Raw genomic sequence first — 26,772 nt, 5'->3', positions numbered from 1 at the left:
AATCTCAACACATTTCTCGCTAAGCATCACGGGACGTAGGAAAAAGGTGGATATGATGCTGAGATGGGAGAAAAGTGCCTCAGTTTGTTCCTGGGGGGTACTCAGCCTTACAGGCTCCATATGGCTAGGAATAGGGTGGGGGCGGGTTTAGGGCATCTGCTGCCTCCCAGGAACAAACAGAAGCTCCTTTGTACAATGGGCATATGATGCTGTGTAAATGTAGCTGATTCTCTCTTAAGTGAACTGATATTTACAATGGAAACTTTTATTCCTTTACTTGGATTTAAAAAATTTTTTTTTTTTTTTTTAAATCAAAGTGACTGTGCAAATGTAATACTGTGAATTATAAATGTCAACGGTTTGATAACCGTCTCTTTTTTAAAACTGTGGTATACCTTGAAACCGTGACACCGTTACATCCCTAATGTTGAGTAGAGATTGTGATTGAGTTTTTCTACAAATTTGTCTCTGCCAATTTTGCACACGTGTCACGTCCAGCATTGTGATATCTGTAAGATTTAGAATTTCAAATTGCAGTAATTTCAAAACACAACCATGACTAAAAGGTCTGCTTTACAAACTCCAGTCCAATTCCATTACCAAGGTGGAAAAGCTTGAGATACCGTAAGGGACATTCTAACGTGAAGAAGACTGAGAGGAACCTAAATCTCTCACACTTTCCTTGTCTTAAGCACTAATTATTGCCAAAACAACAACACTGTTATCGAAAAGAAAGTGTGAAACTCATTAAAGCTTTTCCTGGCTTATGTACTAAGACTATGGCTTAAGATGACCAAAGTTATTTTTTACACCTTATTGATCATAAATACTGTCTAGAGACAAATGAACGAGCCTAGAATTGAGATGTAAAGTGCAAAATTTTTCATAACAGTTAAAGAAAAGATTTAACATGGCTTAAGGTACTGAGACAGTGGCCATGGAAGACCAGAATTATTTTGCTCCTTATTGATCATAAATACTGTCTACAGAGAAAGAGATAAGCCCAGAATCTAAACGCAAAGCGGCAAGTGTAACTTTAAGCTTTTTATCATTGATGCACAGCTTAATGGCACAGCCTCCATATAATGGACTTCTATAGGGAGGAAACACTCAAAGGAATATTCTGGTTTCAATAAAGTTAAGCTTAATCGACAGGATTTGTGACATAACCCCCCCCCCAAAAAAAATATCAGGGTTGCAGTGAGGCACTTACATTGAAAGTGCATGGGGCCAATCCGTAAATGTTAAAATACTGTTTAACAAGTATAGTCACTATGTTTGTTAACATGATTTAAGTATGATAAAATCACTTACTATCCTTTTCTGTGTATAGTTAGATCCAATTTTACAACTTTGTTGCCATATACACCGATCAGCCACATCATTAAAACCACCTGCCTAATATTGTGTAGGTCCCCCTCATACTGCCAAAACAGTGCCAGCCCGCATCTCAGAATTGCATTCTGAGATGCTGTTCTTCTTACCACAATTGTACAGAGTGGTTATCTGAGTTACAGTAGACTTTGTCAGTTCGAACCAGTCTAGCCATTCTCTGTTGACCTCTCTCATAAACAAGGCATTTCCATCCGCAGAACTGCTGCTCACTGGATGTTTTTTGTTTTTGGCACCATTCTGAGTAAACTCTTGAGACTGTTGTGTGTGAAAATCCCAGGAGATCAGCAGTTACAGAAACACTCAAACCAGCCCAATTGTTGGTGGCAGATGGCTGGTTTAAGTATTTCGTTAGGTGAGTTGAGGGAGATGTTAAAATTGCAGTAAAAGCAGTTAAATCAGATCACTCAAAGTGTAGTTCGATTACAGGATCTGCACCTTTATGCTCGGCCTCTTTGCAGTGGTTCAGTGGTTGTAGGAGGTGTCAAAAACCCAGCCAATTTGCTAGGGAGTGCAACGGGGAGCGTGTTCCCCATTGCTCTCCCTTGCCACCCCGAGCAGACGTTAGGGCAATGGAAGGTAGGCAGCCTTGTTTAGGTCAGCCATTGGAAAACTAGCCACAACTCGGTTGGGGAGAATACCGGCTTGGATGTGTTGGGCAGTTTTGGCTCTGCGTCAAATTTGATGTCATCTTGACCGCATCTTGTTCTTATTATTGGCGGCGTATTTGTGCCCTGTTTGAAAGACACCGGTTTGATGGTATCTACTAGTACTGAGAGTTGTTTTCATAAGTACTTTGTGCAATGGGGCAGGACCATCTTAGGACCTGCCAGTGGTTGCAGATTAGGGCTGCTAATGGACTGCCTATTCTTTATATGGGATATATGGAATTAGATGTCGAGCTATGTGGAAAATTGGTTCCAAAATGTGGTGTGTTGGTTGTCAGAGACCCTCCTGGTGGTATGTGTGCTCAAGCCCCTGGTGTTTTGGGGATGAATGTATTGAGCCGGTGCTACCAGGAGCTCTTTGGACAACATGGTCTCTCTCTTTTTGATTCTCCGCTGGTATTGTGTGCTCCTAGGTTAGTTTTTCAAGCTTTGCAATATTGTCATCAGGCAAGTGCTCAGTCTCCTGCCGAGAGTATAGGTAAGGTTAAGGTGCACGGTCCTCAGACGTGCTGTATCCCTGGTGGCATAATTAAATTTGTAGCAGCAACCTGCTCAGAATACTATTCTAGTGCCTGTTGATCTCCCAAGCCCTAGTTCGAGTGATTAAGGGTACTGTTTATGTGCCAGTGGTCACTGATGTCCTGCTGTTCCCTCGCAGAGTGATAAGTACTTTGACGGGTGTATATGTTGTCAGTTTGCCCCCAGGGGTTATTGAAGTCAGGTCTGTGTCAGGTACTGCTTGTTCAATTGTGAGTGATGATGGCGTAGTGGGCTAAAGCACATAACTGGTAATCAGAAGGTCACAGCCATCACTATTGTGTCCCTGAGCAAGGCACTTAACTCCAGGCTGCTCCAGGGGGATTGTCCCTGTAATAAGTGTACTGTGTAAGTCACTTTGGATAAAAGCGTCTGCCAAATGCATAAATATAAATGTAAAATGTAAATGTTCTCAAGCAGGTGTTTCAACTATCTGAGAACAGATTGAAGCAGTGGATTTGTCCCTTATGTTCCCATCTCTGGGAACACCAAGTTCCCATCTCTGAGGGTGGAAAGCCGAAGACCGCTTTTTGCACCCCATTCGGTTTATTTGAGTGGAATCGAATGCTGTTTGGGCTTTGCAATGCCCCTAGTACCTTCCGGTGATTATAAAATATCCACATCTCATTGTTTTTTTGGAAGACATTTGAACTCCTATAACCGCTTTTTGCACCCCATTTGGTTTATTTGAGTGGACTCGAATGCTGTTTGGGCTTTGCAATGCCCCTAGTACCTTCCGGTGATTATAAAATATCCACATCTCATTGTTTTTTTGGAAGAAATTTGAACTCCTATAACCGCTTTTTGCACCCCATTCGGTTTATTTGAGTGGAATCGAATGCTGTTTGGGCTTTGCAATGCCCCTAGTACCTTCCGGTGACTAATGGAACAATTATTTGGTGACCAGCAGCACCAATCACTACTTTTGTATTTTGATGATATTATTATGTTCTCTTCCTCGGGTGAGCATCATTTGGAATGGTTGGAGGTTGTTCTTGGCAGATTGGAGTGGGATGGTCTCAAGGCTAAGTTGGAAAAATGTGCATTCTTACAGCCGGAGGTGAGGTAACTGGGCCATGTGATCTCATCTAAGGGTGTTGCATCAGACCCCAGTAAAACCGAGGCAGTGGCCCAAGTCTAAGAAGCGAGCAGGGTTGAGGTTTACTGATGCCTGGGGTGAGCAGTGTCAGAAGAGCTTTGAGGAGTTAAAAGTAAAACTCACCACTGCCCTGGTGCTTGCATATGCTGACTTCTCCTAACCATTTGTCTTGGAGGTGGACACTAGCTATGGGGGATTGGGAGCAGTCCTCTCTCAGGAGCAAGAAGGTAAGGTGCAACCCATTGCACATGCAAGTCACAGTCTGAGGCCCACTGATCGCAACATGTCTAACTAAGTGGGCTATGACTGAGAAGTTTAGAGAGTACCTGTTGGGCAACAAGTGTGTGGTTTTTACCAATAATAATCCTCTGAGCCATCTGAATTCTGCCAAACTTGGCACCACAGAGCAGCTTTGGGCTGCTCAGCTTGCTGCATTTGATTTTGAGATCCATTACCGATCTGGGAAAAGCAATAAGAATGCTGATGCCCACTCCCAGCAGAATTCACCTGAACAGGGAGTGGTGGGTGGACTAGTTCCATAGACTACAGTGCCTACAGCACTGCAGCAAGCCGTGGAAGCAGAATTAACAGTTGAGGTAAGACAATGTGTGGTTGCCACCCTGCCTAGTTATTCACCCTCTGATGTTGGTCTAATGCAGGGAGTAGATCCTGTGATTTCAAAGGTTTTGCCATTTTGTAGGCGGAAGACACGTCCTGGGCCGGATGAACGTCAGCAGATGTCTACTCTAGCCTTGACGTTACTCCGCCAATGGGTGAGTGCTCTATCGTAGGGTCTTTTGTCCAAATGGTGGAGCAGATGTCATGCAATTACTTCTGCCTGCTGCCCTGAAGTCTGAAGTTCTTACTCAGTTGCATCAGCAACATGGGCATAAGGGTACAGAGCGGACCACGGAATTGGTTCAGCGACAATGTTACTGGATGGGCATGTCTTTGGATGTTGTCTGCTGGTGCTAAGAGTGTGAGAGATGTCAGTCTGCTAAGGATACACAGCCACCAGCCCAAAGTTTTATTGGTCATCACTTGGCTTCAAGACAGAATAAAATTCTGGCTCTTGACTTTACTGTGTTGGAGCCTTCCAGTTCAGGAATTGAAAACGTGCTGGTGATGACCAGTGTGTTTAGTATACACACCCTTGCTGTTCTTACTCTGGACCAACGGGCTGAGACTGTGGCCCAGGCTCTAGTTATGGAGTGGTTTTATAAGTTCGGTGTTCCAGGCCATTTCCATTCCGAATTTGGAATTTTGAATCCCTCTTGATTTGCCAGCTTTGCAGCTTTTATGATGTGAAGCAGTCTCACACTACACCTTACCATCCAGCCGGAAATGGCCAGTGTGAGCGCTTCAACCGGACCTTGCATAACTTATTGCGCACTCTGCCAGCTTCTAGGAAGAAGGACTTGACACCTTCCACTTGGTCATCCCCAGGTCCTTTTTTGTTATAACACCACACCTCATCAAGTCACTGGTGGGTCACCACACTTCCTAATGTTGGGCCAAGAACCTCGGTTGCCAGCTGACATTTTGTTGGGTAGGGTGCAGGAGCCAGTTGCAGGCAGTGTGCACAAATGGGTCCTGGAACATCAAACTAGGCTGCAAGTAGCTTTTGAAGGGGCACGTGAACGGTTGCAGGCAGTGGCGAATAGGCACAAGGTAAAAGACGATCGGCACATCCGGGATACACCACTGGTGGAGGGGCAGTTGGTGTATCTTTGTGATTATGGCACTAAAGGTTGCCATAAGATCCATGACCTGTGGAGCCCAGTGGTGTATCAGGTTGTGAGGGTGCCTCAGAAGGGAGGTGTGGTTTATACCATTGTGCCAGTGGATGACTTGGGTAAGGTGAAGACTGCACACCATTCACTACTGAAGAGTCAAGTCCAGAGGGATTCCCCTGGCCATGCACTTTCTAGCAGTCCTAGTGCTTTATTAGATGTGTCATTGCGGGAAGATGAGGAAGTGGACTTGGTGGGTTTTGTGCTGGAAAGACATCAGGTTGTCCAGGATGCTGAACCGGGGGCATTAGATTTGCCCATGCTAACCAGCCACCTGCTATTGAGAGGGCCTTCAAACTCAGATTCTATGGAACCTGTGACCTCTCTTGGTGAGCCTGGTGTGGTAGAAGCAAGTCCGTTGTCCATATCCTTTCCTTTGCCCAGGGAGCAGCCTACAATAAGTGAGTCTGCCCCGTGACAAACGGGGCGAGCTACTGCTGGTCGCCATTCAAGTCTTCACCATCTTCCTCGGGCAGTAGGGGCTGCAGCTCCCTTTAATCCTGCATCTAGTTCCGTAATTGCTATTTTTAGGCCCTGGAGTTGAGCCCTGTGGTTGCCATTGGGCAGTTTATCGTCAGGATGGCGATGCAAAGTGAGGGGGTAGATTGTGGTGGATTGCAGTTGTTGGGTTACATCAATGGGTCTGTTTGATTACCACACCCCTTAGGCTTCTGTCCATTATTTGAGTCCCATTCTGGAGGTGTATATAAAGGCAATAACATGCTACCGGGTGTTGCGTCACTGTCAGATGATCATCCTTTCTGGTACTGTGCTGTCCTGTATTTGAGGTATGTTTTGCAAGGAGTTTTGTGTAACTCACTTTTGCGTATAGGCATCTAACAGTAACCTTTCCTGTGCGCTTAGTGCCTGTTTACATGTGCTATTTTGTTGCATTTTGGTGGCTGATTGCCTTGTGCTGGCGTTGCGTCCTCCTGTGCTAAAGAGTTGATTTGCATTGTGTGTCTTTGGCTGCCTTGCTACTGGTAAACCCCAGCTCAGTGTTGTTTTGTTTTGTGTAATTTTCTAGTAAATTTGTGTTCTTTCTTTAACTTTGTCATAGCAACTTTTTGGGATGCTGGTTGCTCTTATCGGCATTTGACACTGATGATTTGCATTTAATCTAGTTTTATCTATTTATTGTGATTTAATAAAGAGATATATATATATATATATATATATATATATATATATATATATATATATATATATATATATATATATACAGGTGCATCTCAATAAATTAGAATGTCGTGGAAAAGTTCATTTATTTCAGTAATTCAACTCAAATTGTGAAACTCGTGTATTAAATAAATTCAGTGCACACAGACTGAAGTAGTTTAAGTCTTTGGTTCTTTTAATTGTGATGATTTTGGCTCACATTTAATAAAAACCCACCAATTCACTATCTCAAAAAATTAGAATACATCATAAGACCAATAAAAAAAACATTTTTAGTGAATTGTTGGCCTTCTGGAAAGTATGTTCATTTACTGTATATGTACTCAATACTTGGTAGGGGCTCCTTTTGCTTTAATTACTGCCTCAATTCGGCGTGGCATGGAGGTGATCAGTTTGTGGCACTGCTGAGGTGGTATGGAAGCCCAGGTTTCTTTGACAGTGGCCTTCAGCTCATCTGCATTTTTTGGTCTCTTGTTTCTCATTTTCCTCTTGACAATACCCCATAGAGTCTCTATGGGGTTCAGGTCTGGTGAGTTTGCTGGCCAGTCAAGCACACCAACACCATGGTTATTTAACCAACTTTTGGTGCTTTTGGCAGTGTGGGCAGGTGCCAAATCCTGCTGGAAAATGAAATCAGCATCTTTAAAAAGCTGGTCAGCAGAAGGAAGCCTGAAGTGCTCCAAAATTTCTTGGTAAACGGGTGCAGTGACTTTGGTTTTCAAAAAACACAATGGACCAACACCAGCAGATGACATTGCACCCCAAATCATCACAGACTGTGGAAACTTAACACTGGACTTCAAGCAACTTGGGCTATGAGCTTCTCCACCCTTCCTCCAGACAATAGGACCTTGGTTTCCAAATGAAATACAAAACTTGCTCTCATCTGAAAAGAGGACTTTGGAACACCGGGCAACAGTCCAGTTCTTCTTCTCCTTAGCCCAGGTAAGACGCCTCTGATGTTGTCTGTGGTTCAGGAGTGGCTTAACAAGAGGAATACGACAACTGTAGCCAAATTCCTTGACACGTCTGTGTGTGGTGGCTCTTGATGCCTTGACCCCAGCCTCAGTCCATTCCTTGTTTAGTTCACCCAAATTCTTGAATCGATTTTGCTTGACAATCCTCATACGGCTGTGGTTCTCTCGGTTGGTTGTGCATCTTTTTCTTCCACACTTTTTCCTTCCACTCAACTTTCTGTTAACATGCTTGGATACAGCACTCTGTGAACAGCCAGCTTCTTTGGCAATGAATGTTTGTGGCTTACCCTCCTTGTGAAGGGTGTCAATGATTGTCTTCTGGACAACTGTCAGATCAGCAGTCTTCCCCATGATTGTGTAGCCTAGTGAACCAAACTGAGAGACCATTTTGAAGGCTCAGGAAACCTTTGCAGGTGTTTTGAGCTGATTAGCTGATTGGCATGTCACCATATTCTAATTTTTTGAGATAGTGAATTGGTGGGTTTTTGTTAAATGTGAGCCAAAATCATCACAATTAAAAGAACCAAAGACTTAAACTACTTCAGTCTGTGTGCATTGAATTTATTTAATACATGAGTTTCACAATTTGAGTTGAATTATTGAAATAAATGAACTTTTCCACGACATTCTAATTTATTGAGATGCACCTGTATATATATTTGATTATAAAATATCCACATCTCATTGTTTTTTTGGAAGAAATTTGAACCTGTGTGCCCTTTTTGGGTATTTCCCTGGGTATATATACAAGGGTAGTGTAGTCAAGTCTTTTGTAAAAGTAGAACATCCTTAGAGGTGTATTGACTGAGAACTTCTTGAACTCCTATAACCGCTGTCTCACCACACACACACACACACACACACACACACACACACACACACACACACACACATATATATATATATATATATATATATATATATATATATATATATATATATATATATATATATATATATATATCAGTAAAGTACAGTAGGCCTATAAATATATATCTTTCTTTTTTTTTATCACACAATTAGTCTATTTTCTGTGGTCTTATTCAAATTAAAGTAAAAAAGAGGAGTTTCTGTCTTGAAACCTATGTGACTACAGGTCTATCAAGGTCTGGGGCTCAATTGCAAACTGAGCAGCGATAGAGGAATATAAAAATTGCAGTTACTGAGATCACAACTACAATCTATAATCATTGCGCACTGAGCAAATATAATGAATCCTAGGTTGCTCTAGGGGGAGATTTGTGTTGCTCTGGATTAAAAAAAAAAAATTCTGATAAATGTCAGCTTGCCATCATCCATCTAAATGTTATGTTAAGATACAAATGCCCAGCATCATTTCCAGTTTCCAGTGACTGCTAGATCAAGGCATGTTTTAGATGAGAGATCACATATAGCTTAAAGCTAGGAGCTCTCTTGTATTGCAAGAAATCTTACATGCGAGTGAGAGAGAAAGATGGAATGAGGGACTAAGAGAGATAGACAGAGACAGGTGGAGAGAGATGAATTGGGAGAGTGAAGAGAAAGAGGGAGGAAGAAAGAGGTAGGGGGAGAGAGAGAGAGAGAGAGAGAGAGAGAGAGAGAGATCCGCCTTTCAGTTGTGTTTAAATGTGAAGCGGAAAATCATCTCCGTGGCTCAGGGGAGTGAAGAAGAGGCGATTCTAGTGTTAGATGAGCGGGTTTAAATCATAGAGCTCTCTTTCTCTTTCTTTCGGTCTTTGTTTGTCCTGTAGTGTCCCTGACTTCAGCTTCAGGCTTCAAACTGAAAGCACAGAAGAAAAAGCTTTGAGAGTTTCTTCAAGAAAACAATACCAGGGCACAGGGATATCTGGAAACCTCACAATGGATGGATTGAAGACAAAGTGTTGAGTTCTCCCACGGTTGTCTCTGAATGATACAGGTACAGTAGAAAAATCTTTGTTTCAATTATGAATTCCTTTGGTCATCTTTGTCAATTATCAAAACGTCAAGTATGAATGTAGTCAATGTAACAGTAACTTGAAATAGAGTAAAAGGTGAAAGACCATATACAAAATGTATTCACCTGGTTGGATATCGCGGCATAAAGAAAAAGACCAGCATGATAGCTCGATCTTGTTGTACATTCAATGATCATTATACTTTAAGAAGCATACGTCATGAAACTAAATGTCTGGCTCTTTTGATAAGTTCATTTTCGATATTTTCATAGTCTGACATTCAATTTCAGCACACGCTGTGTGGATATTTGAAGAAAATGTGACTGCATAGTCATAAGTCTAATTTAAGAACATGAAAAGGCAGTTTGGAGACACAAGGTTTGAGGCAGGCTCTCAGTGAGCCAAGAAAAAGAACTGATTTGCTTTTTCATCTTTAAATGTGAATTAATAGAGGTTGAAAGCAAGTCAATCTATATAAATAATTAGAGCTGTGAGAGAATTCCTGCGAGGAAGCTCTGTCAGAATCTCTCTCACTCACTTTCTCTCACATAAGCTGTAGTATTTTGCTTATTTTCAGATTTAATTAGAAATTCCTGGTCTGAATGCATCTCACACCCTACATAGCACAGCATTCAAACAGCACAGAACTTATACAGAGGTGGTAAGTGGTTGCATAAGGAAGTAAATAGGAGTTACATACTGTTTAGATATATTTTAGCTTACTGAGGTTGAGCTAGAAGAGATGAAAGTGAAAAAAGAATGAAATAAGTGAACAACACAGTTACTGACTGCTGTCTCTTTCTCTGTCTCTCTATCTCTAGAGGAGTGTTGGGATGTCGTGGCTGATGTGGGTGTGGGCCAGTGTGACAGTCCTGCTGATGTGCGAGGCCACGTTCTATGAGACCATACAGCAGCACCTGGCGCCGCCCGGAACCAACATACAGATCCTCGGTGAGTACCGTTCCGTTTGACCATCTTCAACCTCGTCTTCCATTCTAACACCAGCTTGCTTTCTCAGTTTGAGCTCTTTGGAGGGTTCGGTTTACTTTCACCAGAAGGTATAATAAGGATAAAGTTTAATAAAATCAAGGTTTATCCACTAATTCAGTTGCATCACACTTTAAACTTTATTTAAAAGTAAACCAGGATTATATTATGAAAAGTTACTTTTATGCCATTATTTTATTCTAGGTTTAAATTAATCCTTTAGTTTATTTTCACATTAAATCTGATGACATGTAAATCTAGTTGCTCCATTTCTATGAACTCTTTAAATAAATTTTGCTTAAAGTTTTAGTTAGGGATAAACTTTAAATTTCCAAAATAGAAACATATATTAGATGGACTGAGGAAAACAAAACATCAGGGTCACTGACAAATAAGGTTGGACAAGGTGATAAAAACATCTGTAAAAAGTCTAGTTTAAAATACATGTGGCAAATTTGCAGAAATGTAGTCTTTGTGTCCATGCTGGTTTTTACATTTTACAAAAAATCTAACATTACTTTAAAAATGCTGTGTTGTGTAACCATCAAGTAAAAGGTATTAAAATATGTTCCTTTCAACTTTTACATGTGAGTTTACCCAACTTAATAATTATTTTCAAATATATTTTTCAATGTAAATTTTTTTTTGAGTGACATATATCAAAACATTTTCTAAGGGTTACTCCATTTGACCTGAGCAAAATTTTCATAAAAATATCTGAGTTTTAAAGCTTCACACTCAGTCAAAAAGGGTCTAAATTTAGTTAAAACTAAAATGTTCATTTATGTTTAAGAAAAAAATAATACAAAGATTATTCCAAAAGTTTTTTTTGTTTTTTTTTTGTTTAATGAAATAAGCTTTTAATTAGCTTTTACAATTTTCTTTTTTCATTTCTTTCTGTCTCTGGACAGTTATACCACTTCTTTTTTTTCTGACATTTGTGACTTATATTTATATATATATATATATATATATATATATATATATATATATATATATATATATATATATATATAAATTATATTAATGATATATTAATATTTAAACATTTAATTGATACATTTATTTTATATTAATACATATATTTTAATAGCTTATGAAAGTTTAAGCTGCATTTTCTCTACTTGAATGATTGGCCTATTACTGTATGTTCATGATCTTGCTTGCTACTAACAATAGTAGAACAGTATTTAAATGTTCAAAGTTCTCCTTTACCTGCACAAGCTGCTTTTGGTTAATCCATCACATGGACAATGAATATTAATTCCTGGCAAAGGTTTTAATCACTTATTTGTTAAGCAGTGTATTTTTAAATGGTACAAGACAACAAATTTACACAACAAATGTTATTCTTAATAATGTAACATATAGTTTTAGGGGCTTGTTTGTAGATAGCCTGCTATAAACACACTCAGGTTGAATTGCTCAAGGGTTTAGCTGTGTGGTCTGACCTCTCTCTTGTCGAGTGTACAAACGTGGAGGTGTGAGAGGAATTTACAGTGTTAGTTGTTAACGAATAGTTGCAAAAATACAGTACCTGCACTGTATCTCAAATAATAGATTATACATCTTACCAACCAGTTAACCAATAAAAAATCTAGAGCAATAAGTACAAATTAAGTTTGTACTTAACAAATATTTTTTGCCAGTCCACATAGAGAAATGTAGGAATGTGAGAGAGTGGGAGAAGTTGTGCTACAGGATTGAAACTCTGCCCATCAAAATCCCAGACTGACTCTTGCAATTGGAAAATTTAGGAATTACTAAATTGAAAGGGTCCACCTCCCTTAAGCAGATCAGATAAAGAAGAGGTCAGACACTTAATCTGGATATAAATCTGTTATGAGAGATGCCGTCCTGTTTATCTTATTTGTGCAAGGTCTGGGATAGTTTTAAGGATCGCCTCATTTGAAGCAGAGCACAAATACTTGTAACCTCACACCTTCAAATGAGAGAGCTAAAAGCAATTGGAGACCATACCACTTACCTTAACTAACCTTGCTAGAGGCACTTTACTGGGATTGGATCCTGAATTGGAATTGATTTTATTGTACAGACTATAGAACAATCATAGAGATACATGCAATTCCTGATACAAAGCAGACTGTCTTTCATTTCTTCAAGGTCTTTGGAATTTTGACAACTGTTATTTACAATAGGTCTATCTGATTCGACTTCAGAGTCATCTAAAATTTAGGAGCAATATTTATAATGCTAGTCATGATTAAACAATTGAGCTCTTGAGCTCATTTCTTAACTATCACACATTCTTCCTAAATGGAGGGCTAAAGTATTACGATCTACCGGACTGAGTGCTCATTGGATTACACTACTCCTAAATCTAAATATTAGAGCAGATATACAAACTGCAAAGACTGAACTTTAATGTGCTTGTGATGTTGTATAAAATTTCCCATTTGGGTGCTGGATAAAATGAATGGACTTAGATTATGTTTAAGTGCCCATATATTCTCTTAAAAGATGAAATGTGCTTTAAATGTTTTGATTGATTATGAAAAACAATATTGAAGTATTTACAGTAATCACTGTAAAAAACTAACATTGCTGGTCACCAGCATGTATGTTGTGTTTTAGAAGATTGTCTCACATGGGATGCCTGTGTTCTAGTGTTCTCATCTGGATTTTTAACTAGTTTAATGATTAAGGCTAATGTTCTCTGTAATACTTGATTTACAGAGGAACAAACATAATAAATATCTTTTTTTATAATCCAAAATTGTATCTTCACAAGCCTTCTCTTTTTAACAGTTGTCTTCTCATTGTCCTGTATGAAAAGACACAAAAAACCAGCATCCAACAGCAATAGATTTCTCCTTCAGGGTGTATTTGCATGTTGTGGAAACCTTGAGCTCAGCAAACATTTCTTTTTCCAAACTGTCAATCATGTAAGAAAAAACCCCTCAAGTGTTCATTTAAAGATCAGCCACGCTGACAACATCTGCTCTACTTTCTAACTGTTTGTAATTATGTGGACATTTTTCAATGTTATGACAAGAACGTGCTGTCTCCTTAATGCTTTTAAAGCCCTAAGTCAGGGTGAGATTGCAGCTTTAGAGAGTATGTATGTGTGTGTTGTGTTACAATGAGATAGTTAGTAAATATCGAGTGATTTGTGGCTGGTGAATTGTCCCGAGTATGAGGGTTGACAGGTCATGAATTGTAGGGGCACCAGTGCTTTCATGAAATCATCAATGTGACTATTTACCAAGATCACTTTAGGAAACAGAGATTACGAAAAGTAGAAAACAGTATTGTTCTGAAACTACTGAAATGAATTGCATCAATTAAAGTAACATGTCCAGTTTTTCCTCCCTCTTGAAACTTTTACATTTTTATTTGAGTTTCAAAGTGAGGTAAAGGTTCATAAAGGCATGTGTTTGGTTTTTGCAGTATTGACTTCAAAGGCACAGTAAATGGGAATAGAATATATAGGTTGTTTTACATATTACATGCCCATGAAATACAGGTGCATCTCAATAAATTAGAATGTTGTGGAAAAGTTCATTTATTTCAGTAATTCAACTCAAATTGTGAAACTCGTGTATTAAATAAATTCAATGCACAGAGACTGAAGTAGTTTAAGTCTTTGGTTCTTTTAATTGTGATGATTTTGGCTCACATTTAACAAAAACCCACCAATTCACTATCTCAAAAAATTAGAATATGGTGACATGCCAATCAGCTAATCAACTCAAAACACCTGCAAAGGTTTCCTGAGCCTTCAAAATGGTCTCTCAGTTTGGTTCACTAGGCTACACAATCATGGGGAAGACGGCTGATCTGACAGTTGTCCAGAAGACAATCATTGACACCCTTCACAAGGAGGGTAAGCCACAAACATTCATTGCCAAAGAAGCTGGCTGTTCACAGAGTGCTGTATCCAAGCATGTTAACAGAAAGTTGAGTGGAAGGAAAAAGTGTGGAAGAAAAAGATGCACAACCAACCAAGAGAACCGCAGCCTTATGAGGATTATCAAGCAAAATCGATTCAAGAATTTGGGTGAACTTCACAAGGAATGGACTGAGGCTGGGGTCAAGGCATCAAGAGCCACCACACACAGACATGTCAAGGAATTTGGCTACAGTTGTCGTATTCCTCTTGTTAAGCCACTCCTGAACCACAGACAACGTCAGAGGCGTCTTACCTGGGCTAAGGAGAAGAAGAACTGGACTGTTGCCCAGTGGTCCAAAGTCCTCTTTTCAGATGAGAGCAAGTTTTGTATTTCATTTGGAAACCAAGGTCCTAGAGTCTGGAGGAAGGGTGGAGAAGCTCATAGCCCAAGTTGCTTGAAGTCCAGTGTTAAGTTTCCACAGTCTGTGATGATTTGGGGTGCAATGTCATCTGCTGGTGTTGGTCCATTGTGTTTTTTGAAAACCAAAGTCACTGCACTCGTTTACCAAGAACTTTTGGAGCACTTCATGCTTCCTTCTGCTGAAAGATGCTGATTTCATTTTCCAGCAGGATTTGGCACCTGCCCACACTGCCAAAAGCACCAAAAGTTGGTTAAATGACCATGGTGTTGGTGTGCTTGACTGGCCAACAAACTCACCAGACCTGAACCCCATAGAGAATCTATGGGGTATTGTCAAGAGGAAAATGAGAAACAAGAGACCAAAAAATGCAGATGAGTTGGCCACTGTCAAAGAAACCTGGGCTTCCATACCACCTCAGCAGTGCCACAAACTGATCACCTCCATGCCACGCCGAATTGAGGCAGTAATTAAAGCAAAAGGAGCCCCTACCAAGTATTGAGTACATATACAGTAAATGAACATACTTTCCAGAAGGCCAACAATTCACTAAAAATGTTTTTTTTATTGGTCTTATGATGTATTCTAATTTTTTGAGATAGTGAATTGGTGGGTTTTTATTAAATGTGAGCCAAAATCATCACAATTAAAAGAACCAAAGACTTAAACTACTTCAGTCTGTGTGCACTGAATTTATTTAATACACGAGTTTCACAATTTGAGTTGAATTACTGAAATAAATGAACTTTTCCACGACATTCTAATTTATTGAGATGCATCTGTGTGTATATATATATATATATAATTCAATATTTTATTTGTAATTCAAGCTTTTATGTTAAAATGTACATTTATGTATAAGAGAAAAAAAGTATTTTTTTGGTGCTCTGACTGGGTTTTCATTTTTTTTAAATAACTTTTTTTTGTTTTAACTAGTTGGTGTTACATTTAAAGTTTGAATAGTTTTAGCCTGTTTGAACATTACGTAAGTGTAAGTCTATGGGATTTTCTAATTTTTAATTTTCCACTGTGAAAACAATTTTTCCGATCAGTTATGAAAGATATAGCACACTAAAGCCATGTCCACACTAATTTAAATGTGTTATTTCCACATGCGTACTTTAGAAAACAATGATGTTAAGGAGTTGCAGTTGATCATTTTGGTCTTGGTTTAGAGATTTTGGTTTAGAGATATATATATAATTTAATGTCAACTACCTGGATGTTTTTTTAGTGTTGACTTCAAAGGCACAGTCAATGAAATGTAATCTTTTAAAGGCTGAATAGATATGAGTGTACATCTATCTTAAAAAGTATACAGATTTTTACATGATATACTTTAAAAAACACACACACAAACATAGAAATCTGGATTTTTAATGATGTAGCTACATGCATGGAAACATGACTCACAACTTCCCCCTCTCCCTGTAACAGCAAGAAATGCATAATTCTCTATAATGCATTGCATCTTTTGGTTTCACTACGTGATGTGTGTACACTGGCAGCACTGTGGGCTCAGAGTCCTGGTTTAGCTAGCTGCTGAGACCTAAATCAATGATTTTATGTATTTTAAAAGTAGAAGTGGGTGAAAGGTGAGAAACAGCAACAGCGAAACGCAGAAACAGACAGAGAGACAGACTGACAGAGGAATATGTAGCTCTTCTCTCACAGATGTGCTGCCGGCTGTTCTTGCTCTGTGGCTCAGACAGACAGATGAGGGTGGGTGATTCATGAGACCAGGTCTTTATTCAGTGCTGTCAGCTGCAACAGCACTGAGCAAATTTTGTTTGTCATGCATGCATAGCTGCCATGTTGTACAGTTATGTGACTGAACTCACCAGATGTAGAAAATAATGTTTATCAAACCATGACCTGGACAAACCCTTTACAAACTCATTCTTAAGGTGTCTTTACATAGCCGTGTTAAAGGGATAGTACATCCAAAATGAAAAATTTTCTAATTTACTTACCCTCATTCAAAACCTGTGTGGTTTTCTTTAAAAGGAGATGACAGAATCAGTCTACATTCACTTTCGTTGCATCTTATTCCCATACAATGAAAGTAACCTAACATTACATTTTGTGTTCCATGGAAGAAAGAAAGTCAAATGGGTTTCAAACAACAATTCTGTCATTATTTAGTCACCCTAATGTCATTTCAAACCTTAACTTTTTTTCCTCTGTGAAACACCAGAGGTGAATTTTAAAAAATTCTTCACAGGGTTTATTTGCCATAATGCAAGTGAAAGGGACTGTCAAGCACAAAAAAGGACAAAAACACCATAAAACCACAGTAAAAGTAATCAATATGACTTAAGCACTATATTCCAAGTCTTCTGAAGCTACATAATGTGCAATGAAAAGAAAGACATTTAAGAACTCATTTTTAATTCAAATCAGTAATAAAACGCTTAAATCAGATATGCCGGCTACTTCGATGAAATTAAACCTCATCGGTTCTCATCGCATCTCGACCAAAAGTTGTATTTTTTTTTTTTTTTTTTTTTTTGTCCTTTTTCAAGCGACTAGATGGCAAATAAACCCTGTGAAGACTTTTTAAAAATTCACCTTTTGTATTCCACGGAAGACAGAAAGTCTCATGGGTTTGGATTAATGTGAGAATATAATTGACACTATTTTCATTTTTGGGTGAACTATCCCTTTAAGGCACCAAAGTCTGTATAAATGCACCTTTTGTGGTATTTAAACTACACAAACCATACAACCAAACAAGCACACAGTCTCTCGTGCCCCTTTTGAGACCTTCACTTAGTCCAAGGACAAGAAGGCTATTATGAAACCAACCACACAGGAATCGACCAGGGTTGGATCAAAGATTTAAAGTACCAGCATTTAAAGTGTTAATAGTAGACTGGCAGCTAACTGTATTATGTTGAAAATAACAGTGGGCTAATCCAAGAACTGCAATCCTGCTGCCTCTTTACTCTAGCAGCAACCCTGACCATGACTTATGATCTCTCGTTGTGGTTTTAGAGGGCAGATATCAAATCAATCATTTCGGTTTACTGGGAAATATGGATTGTCTGTCAGGTTCACTTTTACTTGTTAGCTCCTTGATCAGTGTGGCTCTTCCTGGACATGGAGCTTGTAAATGTATGACAAACAGCTGTATGTATCAAGATACACCCAGATATGGTCATTTAAGGTGTCAGTCATACCTCACAACACATCTCCATTCATCAGTGTAAGCGGAGGCATGAAGCAGTTGTGATATAATATGTATTTTGTCATTTCAACAGGGTCCTTTATCAGGTTGGTGTCCTTGAAAGGATTGCACTTATTTTTCACAAGCCTTACTTTCACACAGTGATGGCTGAATGACTGTTCTCATACATGTCTTGCGGTCCATGTAGTTCATCCAGTCTGTAACTGTAACCTCTTGCATTCTTCTAGAATGTATGTACTCTATTCCAAAGACTCTATTGTTAAAAGCATATCCTGTCAGTACATATAGCTTAGTTAAATAGCAATTAAAACCTCATTTAATTAATGTTAAATTGCTTTTAATGCAGCTAGTTAGTGTTGGTTAAATGAGCAAATTATGAACACCATAATTGACTACTGAGGCAGCACCCGAACAAAGGAATCCATGAAATCGTTTCCCAAAAACATCTTAACTTAAGTTAAAGTTAACTTTAAAATCGTCTCAGATCTACGAGTGCTCTAGAACAGTGTTTCCCAACCTTTTTTCTGCCACGGCACACTTTTTACAACAAAAAAATTCTACGGCACACCACTATCCCACATAGGCTAACCATCGTCAATATTTTTCCTTTTCAAGGACTTGTCCATGTTTTCTGTCCATCTTAGTAGTGTGTTTACTTGTAATGTTTGAAATTCAGCTATGCAAAAAAAAACAAAAACAAACAAAAAAACAAGTCACATGGGTAGGCTACGTTGTGTGAGGTCACAGGTGGCAAGAGCGCTGAATGGGTAATGAAAAAACAACAAATTTGCTTCTTTTCTAATTTGTAGATTTGTTCTTGCAGTGCCACAACAAATTACAGGGATGCAAACTCATGAGGGGCGAAAAAGGTAAAACAATAACTGGTCCATGAATATTCTTTCTGGGGATATTTTTTTTAAAAGAATAACCTAAAAGCACCAATTCCAGCTATTTTAGTGATTCAAGTTTATTCAAGTTTACAATTGTGCAGAATTAGCTGCAAAATAAAGAGTATTTTGGTGAGGCTTGCTTCTGTTTCACAAATTTTATTAACTGATTAGTTCAGTGACCCCTTCTGGAGATGTTACTAGGTGGCGACAAATGAGCGTCTTATGTGCTATGAGCGAGTCATTGAATCATTTTGAGTCGTTCATGACCGAAATCTACCAAGAGACTTTATAGTGTTTAAGCATTAAAAGAACAAAGCGGATCTAGAGTCTTCCTTCAGTCTGAGCATTATTTTTCATCCAAAAAGACAACAATAATAGTCTAATAATAGTGAGTTTCAGTAACGTCCTTACCTTCTCTTTTATTAAAACTTGCATGGCTACAAATCTACTGACTTCAGTATAAGAATTATAAACACAAAGCAGATGTGGTTGTATGGTGCCTTGGGGAAACCCGCTTCAACATGCCCTCAAAGTTGTTGACCGGTGTCTGTGTGGGTGCCTCGTGCCGCCCTCCCACAAGATGCTGCCGCCCCCTCGCAAGATGCCACCCTGGGCAAGTGCACATGTCGCCCATGCCTAAATTCGCTGCTGATTGTGCACTTGCAATAGGACTATTGCCAACACGATAAACCTTAATTATATGTACTAGCATTAGCGCCATGAATGCAAATTACAAATTACACATTATCTACTGCACATATCTTACATAGAAGCTTATTTTACTGATCTCCTGAGGATTCAATTTATTGAATGAGACAGAAAGCATGATATTTATTGAATATGCAGCCTGAAGCAAATAACAGATGATGAACTGGTTAAGTATACAGACAAAAAATACATGCGATCGCTAGGAAGATATATTATAGACAAACCATATGCTGTACCTGCAGTCTGTAAGGATAATGTCCTCAAACAGTGAATGCAGAGCTCGTATAGTTTGAACAATCCAGTCTTCTGCCTTCTGTCATGTGTATTTTGTTGATGTAGGTTGGTTCATAGTCATGCCATGTAAAAGTCAAGTCAAGTTCATGTTTTGTTTTTGTTTCATGTTTATGTTAGGGTTTATTGGATTTCACGTTTATTAATAAATTGCACTTGGGTTCTTATCATCGTCTTCGTCATCAGCATTACCAACAGCATCGTTACAGAATACTTGACCCACAATGAACCCAGCAATCCAGCTCCTCCGCCTACGTCAGGGGAATCGTCCCCTGGAGGACTATGTGGAGGATTTTTGCGCTCTGGCATACCGGGTGGATTTTAATGAGGTGGCCCTCAAGGACTGTTTCCGATTTGGATTGAGTGAGCCAATCTCCACTTCGATGCCTGGCGGTCGTAGTTCCCTCAGCCTCGCTCAGTATATCAACCTTGCCCTGCAGATCACTGGTTCTACGTTCACTGTGGGGGAGGCAGATGCTGAGCCAGAGTTCCACATCATGGCCGCTGAGACAGAGTTCTACGTCATGGCCACCGAGCCAGCGTTCCACGACATGGCCGCCGAGCCAGCGTTTCCCGTCACGGTCGCCGAGCCAGCGTTTCCCATCACGGCCGCCGAGCCAGAGTTTCACGTCATGGCTGCCGATCCAGAGTTTCACGTCTTGGCTGCCGAGCCAGAGTTTCATGTCATGGCTGCCAAGACAGAGTTCCTCATCATGGTCGCTGAGCTAGCGCTATCTTTTGTCTCAGCAATGCCTCAGCCTGCTCCATGCCATGTCACAGCAACGCCTGTGCCTGCTCCATGCCACGTCACAGCCACGCCTGAGTCTGTTCCATGCCACATCATGGCCACATCTGAGCAGTTGGACCTGGAGATGGTTCCCACCCTTGTACCCACCCTTAGTTCTTCTGAGCAGGCAAGGGGAACTTTCAACCCTCCGACCCCGCCTGGACCCTCTGAGACCTGGACTCCACCTTGGCCTGTCGGTCCCTCGACATTGCCCCAGCTCTGTGTTCCCTTGACTCCACTGCGGTCCTTCAGCCTGTCGGCTTTGCCAGGGTCCCTCGTCCCTCCGGCTCCTCCTTGGTCTGTCGGTCACCTGGCTCCACCTTGGATCTCCGATCCTCTGGCTGCACCTCGTCCCTCCAATCTGTCAGCTCCACCGGGGACCTCATTCCCTACGGCTCCACCTTGGTCCTCAGTCCCACCGGCTCCGCCTCAGTCTTCCGATCCCCCAGCTCCACCTTGCTCCTCCAAGCCTCCGGAGCTGCCTTGGTCCTCCCTGCCTCCGGCTCCACCCTGGCCCCTCGAGTCTTCGGCTACTCTACGGGTATCCAGTTCCCCATGGCTCCGCCCCTCGAGCCTCTCACGGCTCCGTGTTCCATGGCTCCACCCCTCAAGCCTCTCATGGCTCCACCCCCCATGGGCTCTGCCCTGATCCCATGCTCCATGCCCTGCCAAGCCATGATTCAAGACCACCCCCCAGCTCTCTATTGAACTTGGAAATTTATGTCATGTTTTATGTGTTTTGTTTATGTGTTAGGGCGTCGGGAGCCACCCCTTAGTGGGGGGGATATGTCATGTGTATTTTGTTGATGTAGATTGGTTCATAGTCATGCCATGTAAAAGTCAAGTCAAGTTCATGTTTTGTTTTTATTTCATGTTTATGTTTATGTTTATTGGATTTCACGTTTATTAATAAATTGCACTTGGGTTCTTATCATCATCGTCTTCATCATCATCATTACCAACAGCATCGTTACACCTTCGAACATCACCATAAGCACAACGCATAATGTACATCTGATCTGCACAAAAATCAATGCATAAATAATGTTAGAAATGCACATGGCTGTAAGTTTTTCCATGTTGTTGTGCCTGTCGTTGGCATGTTGCTGTAGAGAAGCTAGTTAGCTAACTTCTGCACGCTACTATGATGAAAAAGGTAAACTGGAAAATGTTCACTTCCTTTAGCTGAAGTTCTTTCTTCAGCTATTAGATTACACATGATGTCATGTATACTTGGACAGAAAGATGAAGACTGTAGCTCGACAACGCAAAACATGTGGATGCTAGATTATAGCTGCTTACTCACTTAAACTTACTCACTGACGAGCGACACTACACTATTTCTGCAATTCATACATGAACAGCCACTCTTAAGAAGCACTTAAAATGCATAGTTGCGCGGCCGTTTTAAGTGCATTTAGCGCATGTAAAAAAAGGAAAGAACATTTGTAACTTTACTCATAGAGAACGCTCATAAGAGCTAAGATCCATCATTATCGGGAAATGCAGCCCACCTTCATACAGCTGCTTTTATCAGGTTAATTTTACTGGTCAAAATGTGCAAACAAGATAACTTTAACCAAAAATTCATTTGAATAGTTGTCAAGATGGACTTAAAATAAAATGCTTTTCATTTCGGTTCGTTCTGAGCAAAAACAGTATTTTTCTTTACGGTTCAGAAGTTCTGCAGCCTCCTTTCCAAATTGTAACTGGTTAGAACAAAAGAAAAGAACAGTTAATAATGTTTATCATAATGCACAGTGTATTGCAGCGGTTTCCTTCAGGATCAAAACACATGCAACACGAAGTAGTGTAATTCCAAAAATGTATTATGATAAACCCTTTGGCCTTTGGTTTCATGACAAAATTATTGGAACGAAATTAACCGGTTATAACCGGTTACTAACATTTAAAAATAACATTTTCACTCCGGAATAATTGAAAATGACTTTGTTCCAGTTTTCGGTTATGTTCTGCAAAAACATTAGTGCGTTTTCAGTTTACACTTTTGTTCCTTGAACGGTTTTTTGTCCCTAGAGTTTCACTTGTTCATCCTGTGAAAATAAAAAGCCTTAATTTGTCAAAAGACAGAAAAAGAGAGAAGGAAGAAGGAAATTAAAATTGCTTATCTTTGAAACATCTGGAACATAGAGTATTTCAACTTAATTGTAAACTGAATACTGCAAATCAGTGCAACTAAGGTTTGTTTCAATACACTAAGGTGTCTGTAGTGCATAAATGTCAGGAAGGAAGACTCATCAGCACATATTAAAAAACGCTTATGGTTGTAGCTGTTTTGTTAACATCTTAATTCACTCATTGTGGGAGCCTGAGTTTAATTTCCTTGTGAGATATGGCAACACTTCCCAATATTTTCCAGCATCTGCAGGCTCTTGCAAGGACATGCTTGGATCTCTTTGAATTAAAGTGTCTTCTTGTTTCTGCGCTCCCATTAGAGGTCCTCTAGAGAAAACCACCAGGAAGGCTCAATAAAGCTCAATAACGGGGATGACACTGGATGCTGGTTCTCCATCTGCAGCTCCAGGCTGCTGAACAGCCTGAAGACTTCCTTACAAAGTACCTGTGACAGAATCAGGGCTCGACTGCTGCATGGCATCCTGCTCGTCCTTCTTTGTATTAAATATATCTCGGCAGTGGCATAAGAGAGAAGAGAGTTGTCTAAGTATGTTTCTACATCTAAACAAACATGGAATGGATTTTTCATCTGCTGCAAAACAAAGGTTATCTTCCTGCATGTATGCCAGCACATGCTGACAGTTTAATAGCCTTATATAATGCAGCTCCTGAAGGCACATTATTTTAGCAGAGATGTTCTGTCCATCTCTCCCGCTCCTATCCAATCTTCCTGACAGTGCCAGCTCGCCTGTAGGAACAATGGGAGAGTCGTACAGACTTAGCCCTTGGGCTGTCCTCCATCTGCTCTCTGTCACACTTCCTCTCAATCTCTCTCTCTCTCTCTCTCTCTCTCTCTGCTTCAGACAGTGTCTCTATGAATGCCAATCTGACCTCACAATACCTGAAGCCACCAGACACATACACAACCAACCAACCAACCAACCAACCAGATATAGCTCTGGATTCTGCACTTGCCTGAGCATGGAGGAAGTTTTATATCAACATTATTTTATCAGTCTTATGAGATCTTCTGAGCTACCTGAACCAAGCAGCAGATCTCAGCTCATTTTCCATAATTTCTATAAACACATAAACTGCATCATGCATTGTTGTCTCATCCAAAATCAATCTCTAAAACTCATTCTGTACAAGTGTATATTTTTATCGATATTTAAATTTTCATATATTGTGCTGAGACAACTTTAAGTAAGCTGTTAACTGATTACCAAGAAAACACTGTAGCACTATTAAAACCTTGCTCTGTTTGTTTGAGCATCCCAACCAGCCTGACTTAGCAATATTGTCTTAAGCAATGACATGAGGTGGACTGTTAGGCTGACCAATTGCATATGGGGGGAGTATTTGGGAAACCTGTGTGAAAACAGCCATTGTTTTGGTAAAGCATGACTTTAAGGTATAACTTTTAATTTCCAGAATTTCAAATAGATAAAATAAAGGGATCGGATTTTTGCTAGCCTCTTATCCAACACTTTATTTTAAGAAAGGAAACATCTGTGAACACATTTGGCAACTCATTCCATATTTATTAATGTAATACAAATGACTGATGTATGACAATATCCTGTAATATGATCCAATCCTGTAATTGAAATGAGGAAGGAATCACGTTCGCACAATCCACGATAAGAGTGATTTGGAAGTTCCATTGTCCCTCTAAGATTAAATTTTTACTCCACTGATGGTTAGGTTTATGGTTGGGGTTTGGGCTTGGTGGTAAAATGCACATTTAATCAAATATGCATTCAGCTAAAAACAACTTGCTCCATTTTAGTGCCCCTCTGCAGGCATTTCACCCCAAAACTGTAGCTCAGATGTTCCCTTAGGTTTAAAAACACTTTCTGCTTCGGACACTGTGGCTAATACCTTGAATTTTGGTAAGCACAGACTGAGTTTAGCTCAAGAAAAACCTGCTGTTTCCAAATTCACAATGAGATGACGATTTTGCCATCTCAAATTATTATTACGGCTTGTCATGTATCCGGATTGGGTGATGCTAGTTGCACAGAAAGTGCACATTTCACTTAAAATAAATCAATACAAAATAAATCAATAAATAAATCAAACCCAAAAATAGATTAAAATGACACTTCATACAGTTCCCCCAGATCAACATTGCATTAAATCTGTCCTGAAGCAACCAGAGAACCAACGTAATTCAGGTGAAGTATAAGCATTTCTACTTTACATGTGTATGTTGTCTCTTATCAGGCTTTATCAAGCATCATACCATGTATCTCTTTCATCTTGTTCTGGCTGACTGTGTGTAATGCTCTCCAGCTCTCGCATGATGCAATAAGCGTGGAACTTAAGTTGACTTTGCCGAAGTTGCCGTGGCTACAGTATACTGATGATATGATGCTGCATTCTGTGTTTGATGATTTGTGTTTTTGTGGGGGATTTGTTGTGGTAATCAAAGCCCTCAGAGCCACAATAAAACACTGATCTCACCTGTCCATTAATCTCCTCTAATTGATTTCATTTCTCGCAAACGGCAGAAGTTTAATAGGCTTGTTTGTGCCATCAGTTTGAAACAAACAATTTTCAGTGTGCAAGTGAGAAATCTATATTGCAAATGAGTTCAGGCCAATGCTTGGAAATTCAGCAGGGAGGAAAATAAACCGAGCTGGTGATGCATAGCCAAACACTGCCTTTATTGTTTTTTATTGTAGTTTTAAATGTATTCTTTCTGTGATAAAAATGTTGACAGTTCCAGAATTAGAACAAATGTAGACAGAGCAGCAGGCTGAGTGTGGAGAACAGTGTGTTACTGTCTCACAACTCTCGCTTGCAATGGAAATTCATGGCATAATTTGTCTATAAGGAAAAACCTGTGAATCATATTTTAGGAATAGCTAATGAAAATCAATACATGAGTCCATCATGGTGAAAATATGTGGAGAGAATATTGGTGTTGCTGTTTATGTAACTGGATGGATTTGTAAAATGCTGTGGAATGAATTAGAAACCTATACAAACAAAAAAGAAGAAATGATAAAAAGGTAACACATTACAATTAGGTGTATATGTTAACATTAGTTGATGCGTTGGCTATTGTGAACTAAGAATGAACAATATTTTACAGCATTGATTAATCTTGGCTAATGTAAATGTATGAGTCTACTGTTGTTCATGTTCATTGTTATATATACAGTATATGCTAATGTTAACTTTTAATGTTAAAAATGTATATGTTTATGTAGAACTTAACATTAACCAAAATTAATAAATCCTGTAAAAAATGGCCAAAATAGGTAAGTATTTCCATATCGTGCAGAGCCTACCCATTACTAATGAGTCAAGAGTTTGGGTTTGTTGCTTTGAGTCAAAATTTTTGGAGTTGATGAATAATTCAGAGGGTGTATCATGAATGTGCTTGTGTGTAATTGTTTAAACAGCAGGAGTAATTGAAAGTGTACAGGCAGTGGTTGAGAAAAATGTTTTTTGGTCGCCTACAGCTTAATTAATTACACCACACTTTGTCCTCTCATGTCGCTCACAGCCACAAAGACCCAACAAGAGGTTCCCCATGAAATAATAAACATGCCATCTCTCTGGGTCTCTCTCTCACTCTTTCACTTACTCTCTCAGTCCCCCGTTCCTCTTTCTACCTGAAGCAGTAGAAGTGGGAAGGCAAGTTAATTGTTTTGCATGTGAAATTTGCAGCCATCAGCCATGTAGAGAAGTAATCGATCAAAAGTATGTTGTGCAGCCAGGAAAATGAATATCACATTCAGAGGAAGAAAAATCTCTCACAATGAATTTTAAGCTGTTATAACATATTTTGTAGCTCAACGTAGCTCAACTTTCCAGTAGATTGATTAGATCAGCAGGCTGGTAGCTAATGGGGTGAAAGGTGGGAACGATTGTATGGGCCCAGTGGTGCAGGGGGCCACTCAACAATTCCAGTAGGATCGATATCTAGTAGGATC

The 26,772-nt window shown here is 39.7% G+C and overlaps 1 protein-coding gene across 3 annotated transcripts in view; it reads left to right on the top strand.

Annotated features, from left to right (window-relative positions):
• Nucleotides 1-9,299: 9,299 nt before the first annotated feature.
• The window catches only part of LOC127419446 (chemokine-like protein TAFA-1), a 56,406-nt gene continuing 38,933 nt past the window's right edge, over nt 9,300-26,772 (top strand). For all 3 annotated transcript variants that reach the window (XM_051660834.1, XM_051660833.1, XM_051660835.1), the window contains exons 1-2: nt 9,300-9,542; nt 10,383-10,512. In XM_051660834.1, coding sequence (XP_051516794.1) covers nt 9,534-9,542; nt 10,383-10,512 — 139 coding nt within the window. In that variant the 5' untranslated portion in view covers nt 9,300-9,533. The remainder of the gene's footprint in view (nt 9,543-10,382; nt 10,513-26,772) is intronic.

Source organism: Myxocyprinus asiaticus, chromosome 28 (assembly GCF_019703515.2).
Source record: "Myxocyprinus asiaticus isolate MX2 ecotype Aquarium Trade chromosome 28, UBuf_Myxa_2, whole genome shotgun sequence".
Taxonomy (NCBI): Eukaryota; Metazoa; Chordata; class Actinopteri; order Cypriniformes; family Catostomidae; genus Myxocyprinus; species Myxocyprinus asiaticus.
Note: the sequence above shows the minus strand (reverse complement) of the source record. Positions and strands in the feature narration are given on the sequence as shown.